This window comes from Acromyrmex echinatior, chromosome 9, assembly GCF_024713525.1.
Source record: "Acromyrmex echinatior isolate Ae372 chromosome 9, ASM2471352v2, whole genome shotgun sequence".
Taxonomy (NCBI): Eukaryota; Metazoa; Arthropoda; class Insecta; order Hymenoptera; family Formicidae; genus Acromyrmex; species Acromyrmex echinatior.
Window position 1 is genome coordinate 12464963 of NC_141860.1, and position 21086 is coordinate 12486048.

General features: G+C 32.8%; 1 protein-coding gene and 4 non-coding genes across 7 annotated transcripts in view; 4 read left to right on the forward strand and 1 right to left on the reverse strand.

Moving 5' to 3' along the window:
• The window catches only part of LOC105149837 (uncharacterized), a 90705-nt gene that overhangs the window by 5279 nt on the left and 64340 nt on the right, over window positions 1-21086 (reverse strand). For all 3 annotated transcript variants that reach the window (XM_011062531.2, XM_011062532.2, XM_087409530.1), the window contains exons 4-11: window positions 17754-17918; window positions 10777-11699; window positions 8848-9231; window positions 6307-6487; window positions 4037-4135; window positions 1665-1885; window positions 1465-1603; window positions 33-805 (exon numbers count right to left, since the gene is read on the reverse strand). In XM_011062531.2, coding sequence (XP_011060833.1) covers window positions 33-805; window positions 1465-1603; window positions 1665-1885; window positions 4037-4135; window positions 6307-6487; window positions 8848-9231; window positions 10777-11699; window positions 17754-17918 — 2885 coding nt within the window. The remainder of the gene's footprint in view (window positions 1-32; window positions 806-1464; window positions 1604-1664; window positions 1886-4036; window positions 4136-6306; window positions 6488-8847; window positions 9232-10776; window positions 11700-17753; window positions 17919-21086) is intronic.
• On the forward strand, window positions 4793-4864 carry TRNAE-UUC (transfer RNA glutamic acid (anticodon UUC)). Its single transcript has one exon. It is a non-coding gene; the product is annotated as a tRNA-Glu (tRNA).
• On the forward strand, window positions 4932-5003 carry TRNAE-UUC (transfer RNA glutamic acid (anticodon UUC)). The gene has a single exon. It is a non-coding gene; the product is annotated as a tRNA-Glu (tRNA).
• Window positions 5422-5493, forward strand: TRNAE-UUC (transfer RNA glutamic acid (anticodon UUC)). The gene has a single exon. It is a non-coding gene; the product is annotated as a tRNA-Glu (tRNA).
• On the forward strand, window positions 5878-5949 carry TRNAE-CUC (transfer RNA glutamic acid (anticodon CUC)). Its single transcript has one exon. It is a non-coding gene; the product is annotated as a tRNA-Glu (tRNA).

Genomic DNA, 21086 nt, shown 5'->3' on the forward strand with positions numbered 1-21086 from the left:
TCGATCGATCTTCGAAATTAGAGCAAACTTACTTTCGATGATCCATCCGTAGTTTGAACTTGCAGCGTTTCCCATTCAGCTTGCTGTATACCACCAGACAGCTCTTGCTGTAACTCAATGTCTGCACGTCTCGCCACTGAAAATGGGCCAATTCCGTTCTTTCCCTTGGCTCGCCCCCTCGCTCCAGCAACTTCAACCCTTGAGAATGTATCGCTAGCCACACATTGCTCTCTGTCTTTTTCTTGCTGCTTTTACTATTTTTGCTGTTATTACTGTTAACACTATTAATGTTGTTATTGTTATTTTTATTGTTGTTATTGCGTGTTTCGTCGCGGCATAAATCCGCGTTCTTCACGTGCTCGTCCGAATAGGGTATCATCGGCATATTCTCGCGGGAGTTTAACCGCGAGATTCCGATTCTGCCATAAGTGGAACAAATATCTCGAGCAGGTTTCTCCTTGCGATGAGCTTTTCCTGCACCGTCGAGTGACGACACAGCATCACGGTTGTCGGACACGGTACTCTTCCCCTTTCTCTGCCGCGTTATCAGTTTCTCTAACTCCTTCGAGTCTACTGTAGCAATGTAGTAGTGCGAACCGTAATCCGGCAGGGACTGCGCGTGAGTTATGAACATCTCCTCGGCTTTGTTCGAGTCCAAGCCACGGCGGTCGCGGTGAGCGCGATGTAGTTGCGCCCGAAGTGTATCGGCGTCGACGCAGGGTTGCGATTGATGTCGGTCCGCGTTCAATATCAAAGACTCTGGCACGTAGTGCTCAAGGAGGAAGTAATCTCCACAGCCATGCTCCTGTGGGATATACAATAGCTCTGATGTAAAACAGCGAAATTATGTACTGTATCAGAATTGTTGTTAACTCTCTCATAATAGATCAAAATAATAACAATCGACTATTTACTTAAGCTCGGGAATTATGCAACTATTGATCTCTGATGTTGCTAATTGAATATAGTTTAATAATTTATACACAGTATGGAAATTATACAGTATTGTTATATGTATTATATATTATAGTATTTTATATATATATATATATAATACATTTTAACATTTAATTCAGGAAGTATTGATAGGTGGAATAGAAAATGTTAATTCTGAAATATTTGTTTCTTTTAACCAATCTTACTTAAATTTTAGTTTCACTTACTAAAATTCATCATTTTAGGAAGTCTTTAATATTGAAATTTTTGAATTTGACCATCATTGGATTCACATATATGAAAATTCTTAGACTTTATAATATATTGTGAAGTAAAAATTAATCGTATTTCATGTAAGAAACGTAGATTCTTTGCAGAATCACAAATATTTTCTGTTACAATTTTTCATTTTATGTAATTTTAATCTAATTATTTGGAACTTAATAGTCATTTTGTAACATTTAATTGTTTCGTGGCGGTAATTTCATTTCAAATAGCGTGCATTACATAAATCACTGGTTAACTCACATTGGCGTTGTAATTCCCGAATTCAGCTTGAAGTGCGAGGCCCGTCAAATTGATTAATTCGGAATATGGGCATACCAGCTGCTGTTCCAGTATACATCGCCTTATTTGTAGATATAGCAAATGCTTCGATATCCAACTCCTGAAAACGATACGAACGTTAGTCGAGTCGTATATATTGCCATTTTTTAGTTCGAACTAACCTGGTACCACGAAGAGATGGTAGGAAGAATCGGAGTCGCAGGTACAGCATGAAACTAGTCGGTAGACCCAGCAAACCTTTGCTTTTACCGCTGCTTAACCATCCCGGTGGTGCGACTTTATTTAATTTTGTGTCGGGTGGTAACATCGCGAAATCCCCGGCCAGTAGTACGGCCAATCCTAGAGTGAAGTTTTCATCGAGGCTTTCCGCTTGAACAATAGCCTGGAAGGATTTGCGTATACATTGTATAAAATATATATATCACAAAACGTGTCTGAGATTAGTTAAGTTCATATATGTTAGTTTAACTCATAGTAGTTTTAATACTGCGGATCTAAAGGGGTGGTTATATAAATGAATATTATTTTATAAACGTAAATATAATATAATTATTTATTATACGAATTTCTAGCATGTATTGATAGCACACATTTGATATATATTTCTATATTTGTTACTTCTACTTATGCAAGAAACTGTAAGAAACGGGAGCGGGAAAGCTAAAATGATGTTCGTAAATTATGATTCAGCGCGAAATTATTATGCGAGACAAGCAATTAAATGCAGACAGCATGGGTGTGCATTTGATTGTTCTAAAAGATTATCATAGCGCGACATGATACGCATTTCGGCCGCAGAGATAATTTTCTATTGTCGCGAGTCTGCAGGAGTAATCGAATTTGAAAGTTCTCAGCGAGCTCTTGGGCGTTCTAAATCGACCATTTATTAAAAATTGTACGATAAAATACTCCGGTCACGTCTAAAAGTTCGAATTAAGTGGCAGATACAGAATTGCGAGCTTGAAACCGTCTTTTTTTAGATTAGTGAAATTAAATGCTATTAAGAATATATCAGAGTTTCTATAAAATGTGACTGAAATTGGAAATTCCAATATAAAAATGAATATTATTATACATATACATACATGAAATAGTTAAATAAGATCGGTATATTTATATTTATTATATTTAATGATACCTTTTTCTAGTTTAAATGAAAATTTTCTCATTTTATCTTAATTTATGACCCAGATTCTAAATTACTGCTAAACTTTTTGAATTGCTTTCAGATACAATATAGAAAAATTTGTAATTTTTTCATAAATTTATCATTTTGTGTTAAAAAATACATGTAATATATTCTAAAATTCTTTTGCTTCATTTTGTGCTTTAGTAGTTTCATAAAAAAAAGAGAGAACATTGTATAAGGTATAACAATTTAAAAAATATTAATTATTAATATAGCGGAATGATGTAATTGTTTTCAATTATTTATCGCAATGGTTTTAGTTTACATAATTTTATTTTAACTATAATATTCCTATAATAGTTCAAAATAATACTGCTGATCGATCGATTTATTCATTGGCAGTTTTATTGGTAGTATTACAAGAAAAGTGTCTCTGTAATGGTAGTTTTGAACAAATGTTGAAGCACAGATTTTTATGGAAGAAGGAATTGCACAATACGTTCGTCGTCGAGATCACATAACTCGTGGTTTGTGGATCTGTCGTATATAATGATTAGGCTTGGCGGCTCGCCAGAACTTCTCGCGAGTTCACGTCGGAATTTGTGGTCTCGTAAACAACCGGCCACGTCTTGGCTTTCGCGGCCTAAGTGTGGCTTTGAGAGGCCATCGTCGCGCGAACATTACGATCGAACGAGTTCCGTTCGAGAATGGGGGGATAAAGCATATTTTTTAAAGGGTTTTTACTGGGATACAAACCAGCAAAATACATTCTTCCGCATAGCCAGCAAATGAAAAATAATTCTTTTACGAAGCTCTCGCGAGATACGATATTTATTTCACTTATATGCAATTTATTAGTGTTCTGAAAAGTAACTCTACAGAAAAAAATTTTACAAAGGCAAAAAGTTCATGCGATAAACACACGGGATAATACGATTGAAGAATATCACCGAAAATTGATTTCTGAATTATTTCATTTAATTTGATTAATTTATACTGGCGCTTATTACTGTTTAAACGAATGATGTTTATTACTTCATTATCTTTTGGATTAACATATTACATGTATAAATTTGACAACGCGAAGGAAATGGCCATTAATCATTAGATTGATTTACAGATAAGTGAATGCCATTTGCGAATGACTGTCAATGAAGAGTACTTAATGATTACAAATTAAGATCAATGCGTTTTTAATATTTTAAATTACGGAATTTTAAACTTTGGAGAATGTTCCTGGTCTAAATAATTTTCTCATTAATAATCTTCGAAAAATATTGAATAAAAACTGCATAAAATATCGTATTTTTTATTCAACTTTTGATTAAAACTTGCATTATTTCATTACTGTTGATAGAAATTTAACAAAATTAGTTACGCGCTTTGACTTTTCAATAAACTTACCTGAAATAAATCTCCGGCAGTAACCTTCTGAGGATCACAGGTTACTTCCACGCGTTGTCCTGTTAGCATTATTACAACTATCCGGCCAGAGTTACCCGCCTACACAAATAAACGAGTTATTAGTTTATCATCATTATATTTATCATCTCTCTCTCTCTCTCTCTCTCTCTCTCTCTCTCTCTCTCTCTCTCTCTCTCTCTCTCTCTCTCTCTTTCCAACTTCATGTTGATACAAATATTTATTTAGATCCATTTCTCTTGCATTAAAGAAAATGTTATATTTCTTCGTACAAAATATAGGATTATTTATTTTACGAATTGCATAGAATGCCATAGAAAATACATCTCTGTTTATTATCACTTCGATACTAATATTTATGAAAATATTAAAACACGAAAATGATAAATTATTAATATATTAGGTGTTGGAATTAATTCGTAGCGTTTTTAATGAAAGAATGTTATTTATTTCACATGAGCATTAAAAAATACATTAATGAAAGTACTTCCCATCACTTGTAAAACGCTACGAATTAATTCCAACACCTAATATTTTATACAAAAATATAGGAACTCGAAATATATAAAACATTTATTTTAATTAAATAAAATCAATATTAATTTGGAGTAAAAATAAATTAATTAATTCATATTAATTGTTAATTTTTTTTATTCAAAATTTCTGAAATTATACTAAAATAGTCTATATTGCTTACACAATGCATATATATAGTAAAGTCGAGGGGGGATACCAAAATCCGGTATGGTCTAGTGGCTAGGATACCTGGCTTTCACCCAGGAGGCTCGGGTTCGATTCCCGGTACCGGAATATTTTTTTACTCTGTCTTACCTTTGTATAGCTATAAGTATATTCTTAAGAGCATCCCTAAATGTAATCCGGTATGGTCTAGTGGCTAGGATACCTGGCTTTCACCCAGGAGGCTCGGGTTCGATTCCCGGTACCGGAATTTTTTTTATTCAAATTTAGCAAAATAAGATAATTTAAATTATATCGCAAAAATGTGCAAATAAAATTTATAGAATTAAATAATCTAGTTTTTATTAATATAATTTTTTAATATTTTATCTGCGAAAGATGATTAAGGTATTAAATTAAAACAGATATGTTTTATTTTACATATATTTTGAAAATTAAATATATATTTTTAAATAAAATATTTTTCTTTTTTTACGTTTTATTTCATGTTGAATAATTGCTTAGTAATATTATTGTATGGATTCATTAATTACTTTTGTTTTATTTTGTAAAATAAATTTATATTTTGCGATATATAACAATGTATTATATATTTTTTATTTTAAAAGTAAAGTGCAATATTACTGATAATAACTTGATGTTCGAACTTTAGCCTCCTCAATTTCAAATCCGGTATGGTCTAGTGGCTAGGATACCTGGCTTTCACCCAGGAGGCTCGGGTTCGATTCCCGGTACCGGAATTTATTTTTTTTTTAAATTTTATGCCTGCGCTGCACAATATTAACAAAATATTACTTCAATTTTATTTTAATAATATACATATTAAAATTTTTTTTTAATTTTGTAACTACAAATTTGTCATTTATTTTATTTAAATTTAATGTTTTTTATTATGTAAAATATATTGTTTTTCTAAATAATTAAAATATTAATAAATATTAAATTAAATAACAATATAATATAATAAAAAATGTTAATGAGTAACAGCATCTAAAGTAATAGATATTAAATATTATATTATATTATGTGATAATACAATATATAATATTACATTTATTTATTTTCTAAAACTATAATCATCTCTATATGTATTATGATTGTTAGTTAGACAGCAATCATCGTCATCCGGTATGGTCTAGTGGCTAGGATACCTGGCTCTCACCCAGGAGGCTCGGGTTCGATTCCCGGTACCGGAAATTTTTTTTAATACTTCACGGAATTTCATGAAACTACATTGATAAATCATCTATTTAATTTTTTATCCATTATAGATTCATAAATAATTCAAATAATTTGTTTATATCTCTTAATCGCTTCTTTTGAAATTAATTATAGAAAATGAATAGAGATAAAATAACAGATTTTAAATATTTTTATTAAAAATATATTTCGTTTTTTATTAGAAATATAATTTGAAATATAGTTTTTGTATAACTTTAACAATTTAGAATTTATTATAAATGGAAAATTAAAAATGAAAGAAAGATGTGTATCAAGCAGATTGAAATTCAAAATTATTTCCGTCTTGCTTTTAATTATTTTTATTTTCATACCTTAACTTGTCCCACGCATAATGTTTTCGGGGGTTGATTGGCACGAACTACAAATTCAGGACCAACACATTGCGCCTTATTGAAACACCTGGTGGGTCCACCCACCGTTCTGTATAAGCGCGATGGTGCTCTTTGAACTGCTTTTCCTCGTCGAGCTCTTGGCCCGTTCCTCACCATGATTCTGAAAATATTTTTATACGATTTTTCTAGATGTAACAGAAAAAAAAACAAATTATCACAGCAAAATATTTTATTTATAAAAAGCAGGATTATCTATAGTAAATCAAATGTAATCGATTAACGATGAGCTGACACTAAAGAGGCCGATTTCATTTTTTCCTATCTTTCTTTCTATCACATGATTAATATAGATTGAGTAAAGCGCAGTTTTTCATAAGAGACCGCGATGTATATAATTATGCAGCAAATTGAAACGTCCATAGCAAAATTTCAGACAGACATCACGTGGAACGTTATGTACAGCGATGTTAACGAACTCTCACCGAGTTTAATTAAACTTTAACTGGAAGTAGACTCCGGATGCTTTTTTAGGGCATCACTAAATGTCTCCTTGTCTTTTACTTTTCCTATCTTTCTCTTCTCTTCGTATTCTATCCTTTCTACCAAGAATTTACCATGATAAAAGGTCGCATGTTTTCCCGAAGCCAAAATTAATTTTTGTGAAGGAATGTAATGTTCATGGAAAAGAATAGCAAAGATTTGTGAAAATAATAATAAGAAATATATTTACGTTTATTTAAACTTTTGAAAATACGATGTGATTGCATTAAAAAATACATCGCTTAACATTTTACGAAATATTATTAATATCACGATTAATTGATTAAAGATTATGGGTTATATATGTTATAATATGCTATTCAAGATTAAATGTCAAAGTTGAAAATCAGTGCAGTGAATATTTTACAATGGACATTGTTTTGTAACAAAGGCAATTTTAATTTAACCACATTGACTTCGATTTATTATAATTTTTACAATAAAAGTATTAATTGTACTAATCATTTCTATTTAACTGTATATACGTGCTTTTGTTTGATTCCGTTTGAATGTCATAAAATCTAGGACTCCGTAAGTCTCATAAAAGTCAAAGGTTGTCATCGCACACCGTCCGCGTCGTGTTTTGATCTTTTCACAACTAGCGTAGATATTGAACAGTCCATCAGCATGCATTCGACTACCAGCTGTAACATGTAGCTGTTTTATGCGCTCTGAATGTACCCTGAGTTTCTCAAGTAAAAAGTAGGACATCAGCCATTATCAATAAGATAACTGTTTCATTCTATTTTATAACCCTAGCGAAAATAGAAGTTGAACTTATAAACTTGAATGTAAGGAGGAAGTAACAGAAGCGTAAATGAAGCTTCTAGGAGGCGAAAATTGACACTATGAAACGGAAAAGAAGCATTTACGCTTCTTTTACGTTATGTTGTTTCAATTTTCGCCTCCTAGAAGTTTCATTTACGCCTCTGTTACTTCCTCCTTACATTCGAGTTTATACTTCTATTTTCGCTAGGGTTACAAAATAGAATGAAACAGATATCTTATTGATAATGGCTGATGTTCTACTTTTTACATTTAACTTATGCTCCAATTTTTATTTTCGCCAACAAAGAAGATCTATCGTGATCTACGTAAAGTAAAAGTGAGAAAGAAAATAGCTATTCTACTCTGTTATCGCATGTTCCTTATTATATACGGATCAATGCAAAATCATTACTCGATGTATGCTCTAATTTTACTTGGGGAACTGTAATGAACTGTTCAAAAAGCACGATGCATCAGAGGAAAATTGTCTCTGACGCGTCTCTCTGTTAGAACCGTCTCTCTGTAAACCCTCGTAAGCGCTTATTAATAGGAACATGCGACTGGGAGGCAAAACTTAGTAATGCGGGTCGCGCAAGAAGATCACGAAACTATTTCATGTCTTTCACGTGTCCTTATTTGCCTCTTCATTGCCTTTAAACGCCCATTTTTGTCGTAAAATCGAACAAATGAAATTCTGCTAAAGAAAGAGTAAATTTTAAAGATGTAAATTTATGGGTTATCCGTAATCCGACATTATCGTTATATAAAATTGTGAGTTTATTTGCTTTTGTATATAAGTACGGTATATAAGTACGGTGCATAATGTTATATATTGGTATCTTTTTAAGAAAGCTTTGAGACTTACGAGACTTTTCTCAAAGGGGGGATAAATAAAACGACGTTTAATTAAAGAATGAAACTATCAGAAACTCTTTTTTCTTTTTCTTTTCTTCTTACTCTAAATGAAATTGGTTATTGATTAAAATTTTATCTGCTAGCTTAAATAGTTTGTAACGATTCGAAATAGCAAATTGAATTAGGATTAAATGTTTTTTCTCTAATAATGAGTAATGCGCAATGTAATTCAATTTTCTGACGAACAATCTACTTTCTTCTGTCTTTTATTGCGATAGAAAGTTAATATATAATAGACTGTATGTGATAAACTGACGCAGATAATTGATTATAATATAAGAAATGAGAGAAATCTACCTGGGAGGCTTTGCTGGCGGTTCTGTGTGGCTATTACATTCCGAATCGGAGAGAGCGGTTTTTCTCAAGGTAGTGATAATTCGAGGTGGTTTCGGGGGTCCTTGTAGTCCTCTGAGTCTCATGGTAGTTGCTAATTTTTGCTGCCGTATCGTCTGTCCTTTTTGCGCAATGTCGACACATCTAGATTCGGTCGTTGCTACGCTCGGCTGTGACAATCGCTTAAAATCTTCGTCAGTTTGCGTTCTACTCGGCAGTTGTGGATTCGAGTGTTGCCTTTGCAAAAGCATTCTTCCCGGAGGTGTTCGTCCATATGTATCTTCGTGAAGACGTTCATTTGGTTGAGAAGTTACATCGGGTTGGGAATGACCAGTATTTGAAGGATGCCTATTTCAGAAGAGTTTTTAACGTCTCAGAATGAGAAAAGCATATTGCATAAAGTAGAACAAATTAACTTTGGCTGAGCTCGAATGAAATTATATCGCTATTTTCAATTTCTATCCAGCTCCATTGGATCTTAACTATAAAAGTACTTTCTGTTGATAAAACAATTCTCTCTCTCTCTCTCTCTCTCTCTCTCTCTCTCTCTCTCTCTCTCTCTCTCTCTCTCTCTCTCTGCGCGCGCGTGTGTGTGGAGGAGAGAGAGAGAGAGAGAGAGAGAGAGAGAGAGAGAGAGAGAGAGAGAGAGAGAGAGAGAGAGAGAGAGAGAGAAACGTGTACATTACATCACATATCATATATCTCTTACCGCGCGTCAATATTGAATATCGTCTTATTGAATTCTGTTGATTCGCATAGGAATATATTTATTAAATATTATTATTTATTAAATATTACGTAATCTTTGCAGCACTCTCTGTCTTTCTCACTTTCCAAATTTCCAGCCGAATTTCGCTCATGCTGAACTACCCCCTTTGCCAAATCCGTGATTAAGCTATCGGCTATTGGTGTCGTTGCTATTCGCGATTTCTTCTTTACACAACATTAATTTGGTTATCCTTAATTTTGTGAAAGAGCGGCATATTCTTCCTCTAAGTTCAACTATCGTTGTTATGGGTCGAGTTAGAAAAATTTGAGACTGTTGGGAGTAAAATATATATTAAAAATATTCAGGATTACCGAGATATTTTCGCGTCCTGCGATCATGCAACGATCGTTGTACTTATGCTAAATTTGGCTAAATACAAATCAAAATAATTGACGATATTCTTGTTTAACAAGAAGACATCGAAGTATAGAAAAGAATTACTCTATGTAGTTATCTATTTTTAGCCCAAAAGATCGTTAATACAAAAGTCACTGGCTGCGTTCAATAGAGAAAACCAATTAGTGAGCGCTCAACGATTCTTTAACATAGTTGCTTCCTACACTTATTTTTAGATCCAGCAAAGAACTAAAAGCAAAAACCAATCATATTAAAAAAATCATATTACTGAGCGCTTACTGATTGGTTTTTTCTGTTAAGCGCAGCATTGCAGTGGCATTTTTTCGAAAGAATGATTTAGCAAAAAGTTATTATATAGCGTATAATAGCCAAAGGTTTAAATATAAAGAAACTATATCATTTTTATTTTTTAATGAAATTATTTAAGACTAGAAATAATTATAATTATTTTCTTGAGTTTGGGCTGGATTTAAAGTCGTGAAAATATCTGTGTAACATTTCTGAAAACTTACTCAAAATTAATTGCTTTGTAATGAAAAATTATTATGTAGAATCTATTGACTATCTCTGTCTCTATTTTCATAATTCACGTTATGATGAAAATAAATTAAATTAAATTTGTTCATCTCAAAATCTTAATTTAACATCGTGTCTTAAACAATTATAATAAATATAGGTATAGATTGTATAATTTAATGAGAAATAAAATTACAAATAATATCGATTGGTTTTTCTAAATAAGTACGCGAATGATATCCAGTGTGTACCTGTTTATCGATGATGATCCATAAACCTCGTCTCCGTGACAGATCGCAGAAGGTTTCGCAGACAATCCATTGACTCGCACATCCTGGGAGCTCAGGAAGGGTTTAACCGGCAGGGCATATATCGGGTCGTTGTAAACATTCCCGTCGGGATTACTGTCGACCATCGCGCTCGTCGTCATCGGCAGATTGCCACTACTCCTGGTATGTTGAAGCCGCGTATAAACCGGCTGCGAGTACGTCCTCGAGTGATGATGCACCCGACGTGTCGTCGCTGGTCCTATCGATCGGCTGCCGCTTTGGATATCCAGCTGCGATTGAAAGTGCGCTCTGTAACCGCTGAGGGCAGTATCCCGATATAGCTGTTGCTGCTGCTGCTGTTGTTGCTGTTGTTGCTGCTGCTGCTGCTGTGAATCGCACAAGCTAGTCAAATTGGGATGTGACTGGGAATTGCGTGATTGTGTCCTGAAATGCGACCCTTTCGCGTGTTGATGATTGTAATGATGACTACGATGATCCTGCTGACCCTTTGGTGGCTGCTGTGGATAATCCTGTTGCTGATGAAGCGACCGAAATTGATTAACCTGACGTTGAATGTGATCGTGTTGTTGTTGCTGTCGTTGCTGAACAGCTAATTGATTCGACAAATATTGCCCAACACGAGTCTGATGTTGAATAGATGGCGGTTGACCATTCACAACTTGGACGTAGTCTTGTTGCTGTTGTTGTGGATGATGATGATGCCCGTAGATTTTCTGTTGGTTCAATTTTTCAACCATGTTCCGTGTAGGACACAGGGCATTCAGCTGCATTGCTCGTTTCCGCGCGGCGTATTGCGGCGATCTCACAACCTCTCGATACATCTCCATCACTATGTGAGTGAAGGGCCTTGCTTGTAGACGTGTCCGACAATATTCGGATATTACCTGCGAAGTAAGAACATGATATTGCAGTATTGTTAAGTCTATTAATGGCGTGGATGGCTTTTATTTATTAAGTCTAATATAACAAGAAATAATCCGCGATAGAAATGAAAATTGTGTGAGAGAGAAGGAAAGAGAGAAAAGAGAGTTGTAATCCAATATATGATTAATATTATAAAAAACATAATCTTCTTTAATTAGGGAGATTTCTGAAAAATGCAAAATTAAAGATGTGTAATACGCAAACATTTTTATGTCAATGATTAGCATAATTAGGATTGTCTTGTGACGTTAAATTTAGAATAATTAGCGTAATATATATATATACATATATATCAGATAAACGTCCATGCAAATCTGAAAGTTTGCAGTAATCATCGCAGACATAATGTGATCGTGCAGATGCGTTTATCGTGCTACCCAGCGCGCCGATTATCTAGTTTCGAAACTTTCGCGTCGCGCAGTAGACGAACTATTAGCTTAAGAAGACAATAGTTGTTGTCGTAATTCTATAGATTCTGCTAAGCTAAGATCCTGAAGGAGAAGTGCTAATATCTATTAACGCGTCATTGTGTCCCCTACGACGATTAATACAAACATATATCAAAGATTTTAAGTATTATCTAAGATATTCTTTTCTCAAAAAGATTTCATGATGAAATTACTATTGTTGAAAACGTTATCTGTGTACTATTAATTAGAAAGTTGCTTTTTATTCATCGTGATGCTAGCTTTCAGTTTTGTTACTCAAAATCAGTTAGAGTTCTAATCAGTTGGGATAGTTCTAATGAGTTTCAATTGGGTGATATACGCGTTCGTAGTTTTTCATTGTTCAAGTGTTTCTTCTTACGTTTTTATTGCAGAATAGATAAAAATTTTAATAAATTTATGAGAATTGATTTATGAGAAGAATTGAGAAGAATTTTAATAAATGAGAATGAAGACTTTTAATAAGTTTAAAAAATAATAAAGAAATTACTTCTACACATTGTTTAATAAATGAGATGTCAGTTTTTTTAATATGAAATGTAATGTTGAATAATGAATTGATGATAAAAATTTTTAGTTAAGAATGGAATTCAGACAAATATATTAATCAGTCAGAAAATTTAATGTGGAAATATTCTGAAATTAATAAATAGGATTAAGATGACCTCTCATTCAACTACAATAGAAAATTTTTTACTGAAGACAGTGGACAGAGACCTGAAATGATATGCCGTTTCATTACACTGGGGCATTAAAAAATAAGCGATGTGTGGAAAAACTAATAATAGACGTGTAAATCATATTATTTTTAACAAATAACGGCAAATAATTAACAATTAACCACTGGCTATCAATTCGTTGGCATCCACCGTCTTCTGCGAAGTCAGATAGGCACTCGTCTTAACCTCGGTGTGTTCAGCCACAAACTTGCTTTATCCGCGCGGATAGATACAAGCCAAGCAAAATAGGTACTCGAGCGGATAATTTATTGACCGCTCCGAGAATTCCTCGTAGAAACTACGGTTCCGCATAGAAACTACTCCGCATGCCGTGTGCTCTCGTCTTTCCGCTTCCCCGCCGATTGATTTCATCAATTTCGGGGGTTATCGGGGGTGCACCTGCAAAATTATCGCAGTCCGAGATGGACGACTTATTACAGTCGCCTCGTCCTTCGCGCGCGATAACAGTCGCCGCGTTTTTGAGATTGCTGCCCGTTAATCATCAAGCTCGGTGAAATTATCGTAGGTATATGTAGTGCCCACCACCCTCGTATGCAATTTCGCGTTCCAGACCGCTTCGTGCCGTTCGAGGCACGCTAAGCCCTTGAAAGATCCACAGGATGTATGCGAACTGGTTTACGAATTTATTTCTTGTAATGTCTCAGTCGTCTAATTATGTGTCCCCTTCTTGCATAAAATAATCTCTTAAGAACGAGATTTGAGTCCACTATTTGGCTTTCACAAATTTATCTAGCTTCATTACACAATGGGCCTCGTTTTATCTTTGTTTTAATTCGATATACTGTCATATTTAGCCGTTATAAAATCTGAGCGTATATTTTTTAATTAATTTCTGATATCGATGTGTTAAAAGTCGAACAATATTACGGTCATTCTCGCACGAAAATTCTTTTATTTAAAAATTAAAGAGAATTAATGAGAATTTTTTTTTCTTTCTTATCCCATTTCCTTATTTTTTTCTATAAAAAAGTAAGGAAAAAAAGAAATTGGTTTTTTTTTCTTTTATCTCAGGTTTATACGTGTTCCAAGATTATAATAACTGAAAAATTTCGAAAGGATCGCGATACGTTTGCATGTTTGTGCGAAAATATGTGACGCGCTGTGTTCTCGTGATGTTGCAACGTGCAACCGCATCCTCTATCATACTATCTGTTCGCCCTAATATTTACACGTGGGAGAAATCTGCATCGCCCGTCTGTTTGCTGTCTGATCAAAATAATTTCATATGCGGGGGTGTCGCGCGAGTCCATCGCCCACGATTAAATTTCATCTTGCCATTTGCATCTGTATAATGTCGTTGAAAATCCGATGAATAGGTAGAAATCGCCCGTATGCATTATTTCCCCTCGTTAAATCCTCTCGGCGTTAATAACAAAACTGCGTAATGGAAAATTTTTATGTCGACATCGCACCTGGAAAATACATTTTAATTTTAAATGTGAGTAAGAGAAACGAGAGTTGCAATTAATATTAATCTTATTTTGTTTATTACATGGGTAGACTAATACCGACAGTCAGCAGAAATTAATTCGATGCAATATATTGCACCTATAATAACGTATTTATATTCTACACACAATCCCCCGCATTATATACAAAATTTATTTACTTAAATAATTAAATTATAATAAACACATAATCAACATGCGTTTGAAATACCATTAGATTATAAATTAATATTGTAAAGAGATAAGTATATATTTTTTTATTTTAATATTATAAAGAGATATATGTATGGTACATATTTTTTTGTAGAAATGCCATACATGGAGCGTGCAATTGTATTATAAATTAAATGACACATTTTTTACAACAATGTAAAGTATTTTCCATCACATACATCATTTTCATTATCTTTTCTACGTGACATGCTTCGAATGTGTTGTACCACAACTCATCGATCTATTATATGCGGTTGGCAATTGTTGGAGCGAAATCCATTCAATCAATTGGCTTTCAGTTTGTATTAAGACTTACATATTATATGTATATATAATAAAAAATGTATCATAAGGAAAAAACATAGCATGTTTCAAAATATCTTATTATTATATATACATGTACATATATATATATATATATATATATATATATATATATCAATATATTTCATATATACATATGTACGTGTGTGTATAATAATAAGATATTTTGAAACATGCTGTTCTATATTTTTTCCTTGTGCTACATTTTTTTTCAAATTAAGAATTTCTTATTCCTTGAAAGGAAGAGAACGTAATGTAATTTAATTAAACTCAATTTACACAACTTTTTAATTGACGGCATTAAGTATCTTGAAGGAGTCTTAAACTAATATTTTATTAAAACAAAGTTTCAAATAATATTAAACTTGCAACAGTTATAATTGAGCTACTACCTATTATAAATTGAGCACACGTTAATTATCGCAGCGTAATCTCGATACATAGTTATGAACATTTCTCTTTTGCTTCGTATAGTTAATTAAATTTCGCAATGTGGTATTCAATCAGATACTAAATATTTTTTCTGACTCGCTCATTCTTCGGGTTTCACTTAGAGACACGTATATTCATTATTGCAATGCGACATCTCATGTCACTATTCCTTGTCACGCAAATCATCGCTGCCTGCTTGTACCTCGGATGTCGTCTCGACGTACAAATGCTGCACGTGCAGCCTGCTTGCTCTGTCCGTGATAGGTGATTCAATTAAAGCAAGCTTTCATGCAAGCCGACGCCGGATACTCAAGGGCGGCATGGTGTCGTGTGGCTATGATTAAGTCTATGTGGTTTATCGATTAATCCCATATGAACATTATCAAAGTTAGACATAAGCTAAGTATAACTAAATTCTCTTTTTAATAAACTTATCACGAAAAAATTCGTAATAAAATTGATTATTCAATTCGATTTTTTTATCGAATTGAATTTCTAACAATTCATTAGACAATAAAGAAAACATATTTACGCGATAACTTTGCTGTTTAAATGGAAAATACGTGCAGTGCTCAATACATTATTTTTTATATTTCTAACGATGATATTACTTATTGTTATACAATCTGTTCTTTGTTTTCTGTGAATCGTAATTTAGATGATCATATTATAAAACGGAAGCCATGAGAAAAATGCATAGGAATGAAACATTATTCCTGTGCATTTTTCTCATGATTTCTGTTGCAAGAGTCAGGTTATATTTTACGTAGAACACTAACTCTTGTAATTATGATCTACATAATAGATGCATGGTCTATGCAGATACATGGACTCTACACATGTAGACTAGATACGCATACGCGTTTGCTATATCATCTAGTCCGCGCAGTTACAAGCTAAGGATCAAGTTTCTCTGATACGTTGCATCTCTCGAAATTTCATCGTCACGTAATGTCGCGTGTTATTAGCGACAAATTGCTTTATTATTCTCATCATAGAGACGACCTGGCCTTTCTTGATACGCGCTATGCATTCCTCATATGTTTGTACTTAATTCCAGTCCGACGTAGCTCCTCATACAAATATATTCGCGACGTCGAATTACTCACCATTCGTACTCGTGATATGGAAATTAATTTTGTTACAGCAATATTGCTTGGGATTAAGTATTGTTAATTCGCGGATTATCAAAATTCAAGTTGCGGTGAAACACGTTGAATGTACTTGTGATTTTCCTAGTCATAGTTGTCTACAATGACAATTTCTTTGATGTGTAGTCATTAATTCTTAAATGTCATATTGGAACAATACACTGTTGTATGGCATATACAATCCAATTCGATTTGTAACATAAAAATGTATATTGTAAAAACATTTTTCAAATCAAAACGCCAGACATTTTTTGAAAAACGTTAGCGATATTAAGCAAATATATGTATTTTCATTAATAAAATAGCAATAGAAAAAGTATTGGAAAAAACCGGGTGTACCATATCAAAAAAGTGTTTAAAGGTTAAAATATTTAATTTAATATAGAATCATACATCGATTATTTAAAGTATGTTATTATATTATTTTTGGAATGTATTTTCTGCGATTAAGATACCATAATTATAATACCTGATTTTATCATGAAATAAAATATATCTAAAAAAAATAACAGGATATATCATATAAATCGTAAATATAATATAAACAAGAAAGATTAAAATATATTAGGTGTTGGAATTAATTCGTAGCGTTTTACAAGTGATGGGAAGTACTTTCATTAATGTATTTTTTAATGCTCATGTGAAATAAATAACATTCTTTCATTAAAAAACGCTACGAATTAATTCCAACACCTAATATATTATTGAATATCGTTTGCATCAATGATAAACATATGTTTATCTGTCTACAGACATATCGGACAACTACTAATTAAATGATGAAACTTGAAACGAAAACTGTTTTGCGATAGATATGGATACGTATGGAAAATGATGCGTTGTTACAGAGCGTAGGGTGAAATATCGAACGTTGAAGAGTCACTTTAAACGATACTGGCTGATTTATTTCGAATCGTCGATAGTGCGCATACAATGAACTTTGGAATTTTGAGCTATCTGCCCGTACCTCGCGGCAAAATCGGCAAAAAAGTCTCGGCCTTTTATTAGCAGATTGTACGCTTCGCACAATGTTCGCCAGTTATGTAACGCGAAGCTTATATGTGTGCGCATGAGTGTTGTCCTGATGAATGCGACGGTCTTTTGAAAAGTACGAGAAAAACGCATTGAATAAATATATTTATACATATTATTGATAAATCTTGAGAAGATTGATGGAAATTGATGGAAATACAACGAGGAAAAGAGACTTTTAGGATAGAGGAAATTCTGGAAGAATTTCATTAAAACTTAAGAACTTACGTCGAGTAAATTCATCAAGGAGGCACGTCTACGAGGATCAGGCTCCGTCATGGCAGCCAACACTGATTGTAAAGCGGAAGAGGGTGAAACGGAAACGGTCCCCGTTAACGCCGTTGCTCTGGGAGTCGTGTCCAATAATGCCCTGCCTAAAGAATACATCCACATCTGAAATCCAAATGAGATTAATCTTTATTAAACACATTAAACATTAAATGTGATTAATTATAAAAGTACATTAAACGTTTATTTAAAAATGCAATAATAGCATTAAATAATATGCAACTGTATTTAGGATTTTCATTACATTATAAGCTATTTACAAATTCTCTTTTGTCCCACGTTTACCATAACACTTAATGGTATAAATTTTTGATATTATTTCAAGATGAAAATCTTAATGCTAAAATGTAATTATAATAGTTTTTAAATGAAAAGAACTTAAAATTGACTGATCACTATCCTGAATTCGCGCGCTTAGATATAGCACAGTGAAGGTGTTTTTAAACAAGAATTTCATTTTTTATATTAATATAATTTTGCATACCTTTCATTATTACGCGATGTGCCATACCTGAACGCACGAATTCTGGACAGTTTAATTAGTCAAACTTTTCTCATTTAAAAACTATTGCAACCTCGACATTTTAATGTTAGAATTTTCGTTTCAAAATGCTCTCAGAAATTTATTAACTGATGTTATGATAAATCTGGACGTCCTGTATAATTAGCAATTTTAAATATTATACTTAGACATGTTCCTACTAAATTTTAAACTTGCTATAAATTTTTTATTATTAAGCGCGTACGAAAGATTATATCATTTAATTCATAATAAAAAGAATAACTAGTTAGGCATATAAAAAGAAATATTATTTCTGTTAAGTTTACGAAATTTTGAAATGTTTCTCATTCTGAATGATGTTTAGCATTAGATTGAAATAAAAAAGTTATCTAAAGAAGAGCTGCAATACTTTCAGGAATAACTTTTGTATCAGGTAAACTGTTGAAGTATACATCAATCTTGAAAGCTGAGTGTCTGTTTCTATCTAAAGCGGATGCAATAATCGGATTTTTCTTATTTCCGCCAGAGAACATGTACACACATACGCATTGAAACATCTAGAAGGATTTTGTAGATTCGAGAAAGTATTAGTTATCGATTTTATTTGTACATTTTTATTTGTTGAAAAAACAATGTTGTCCGATACTTTCATCGATAGTAGTAGAAAATATCGACTATGTAGACTTCGTATCTTCGATGCTTGAAAAATAAGCATCGATATTATTCGATACTTTCCATTGAATGCTTGAAAAAAATAATAAACAGCATAGTTGATATAAATAATTCCTTATCACGTGACATTTTTCTCTCAGTTTTTTAATTACTTTTTGCTGATGTATTTTATTTTATTTAGCAGCGCAAGGTTATTTGTCAGTATTTATAATTAAACGCCGGAAAAGCAAGATCTTTATGAACTCTTTTATGAATTTCTACATTGACTTCGTGTTCTTTCTCATTTATTTACACAGAAGGGAAGCAAAGATGCGCTACTCTCACCATGTCACAGAGATCATTCTAACAGCTCGCTTGTGCATTGTGTCACGCGGTGAAAAATGTAAGAGCGACAATCGCCGGAAAGTCGAGTGCTTTTTCGTGCTGGCTTTATGTCGTCCAGGTAATCGTCGTTGTGTACCATGATGCTGCAGCCACCACTGGTGGGAGTTTCATGCTTTCCGGAAAAGTAGAATCGTGACGTGAATGTCAAGGTACATAGAACTTTGTTATCAGTGATGAATTTAGAATGTTTCAGATCAAAAGTATAACTCAAGCAAAAAATATTTTTAGAGGTTAATTCTTCGACAAATTTTGATTGAAATATTTTTTTGACACTTGATGCATGTTGATGCTTTGTGGAAGATAAATAGTTACACAAAACGTGAGAATATATATGTTTAATATATATGTTTAATTCCATGCAACTAAATTATGTAATATAATTATCTTTAATTATGATTCTAAGTATTTTATTATTTTATATTGCAAAGTGTAAACTGTAAAATATCGATTTCTTTCAAGTACATGACTTCAAATGCATAATTTTAAATTGTAGAAGTGAAACAGATTACAGAAAAGTTTTAATGAATCACTATTACCTTTTTCTATATAATATTAAAAAAAAAATAGATTGTAAAAAACCGACTCTTTCGTACTTTCTTATTACGACTCTTTCGTACTTTCTCATTACGATTGTCACGAACAAAACGGTTGTCTCTACTAAATTAATAAAGTGATAATTATTTCTGACGTAGGAGTAAAAATTATCATACTTTTTGCTACGTGCAGTGAAGCAATTTTCTTCCTTCGTTAAAATCCTGTTGCTACAAATCGAAATTTATTTTTTGATACGTTTCAAAGTATCGATGGAAATGCATCAGTACTTTATTTGATTGAAACTGAATATTGCATCTTGATGCTGGTTTACGTGACAGAGAGAAAACAGATTGAAATATTATGTTCTAACGAGTTTTATTGAAAGAACTCTGTATTTTGCATTTAATCGATATCGCGCTTTCGAGATAATTAATATTGGTCCGTATCATAATTTCGCATGGAAGGAGAAATATTCATTGTTTAACTTCTAGAATATTTTCTTACTTTTACTTTCAAATCATGGATTTTAGTTTTAGAGTAATAAAATATAAAACGCGAAAGTTAACAATTCTTTCAGAATGTTGAATTGCTTCTCTTCGCTTTTAGTTTTGTTCACATTATTTATATATCTTCCATCAATAAACTATCATGCTATTTCTTTTTGGACATCGATAAATGTATACCCTGGTGTGTTTATAAAATGGAAGTTATCTAAGTTTTTCACGACTTTTTACGACGGATATTTCAAACTATAGAATATTGAATCGTAAAAGCATATTTCCTATCTTTTGTTCTTTTCTCACTGGTTTTATTCCGTCATATAATCCTGTATAAACATTATATTTACTATCATAAACATCACGAGTTTTATTTCTAATTCAATAGTTACATTTTTCGCGTAAATAACATATAAACGCGTCTTTTTGCGTGTTTAACGAGCGATACGAATGCAGCAGAATAATCAAGATTACGTGCTTTCCGTGAGGTCTTATCTCTCCGTTAGAAGCGAGAGTGAGATAGAGGCTTCGGAATTGATGATATAAAAGAACGATACGCCAAAGTTTATTTATCGTACGCGTCGTTTGTTCTTCCTTTAATCTGCAGGAGATAAACACCGGTCTGTGCGCGCAGTTGAAACAACGGGACTTCGTTCGATTGTCAACGAGAAGAAAGGATAGCGT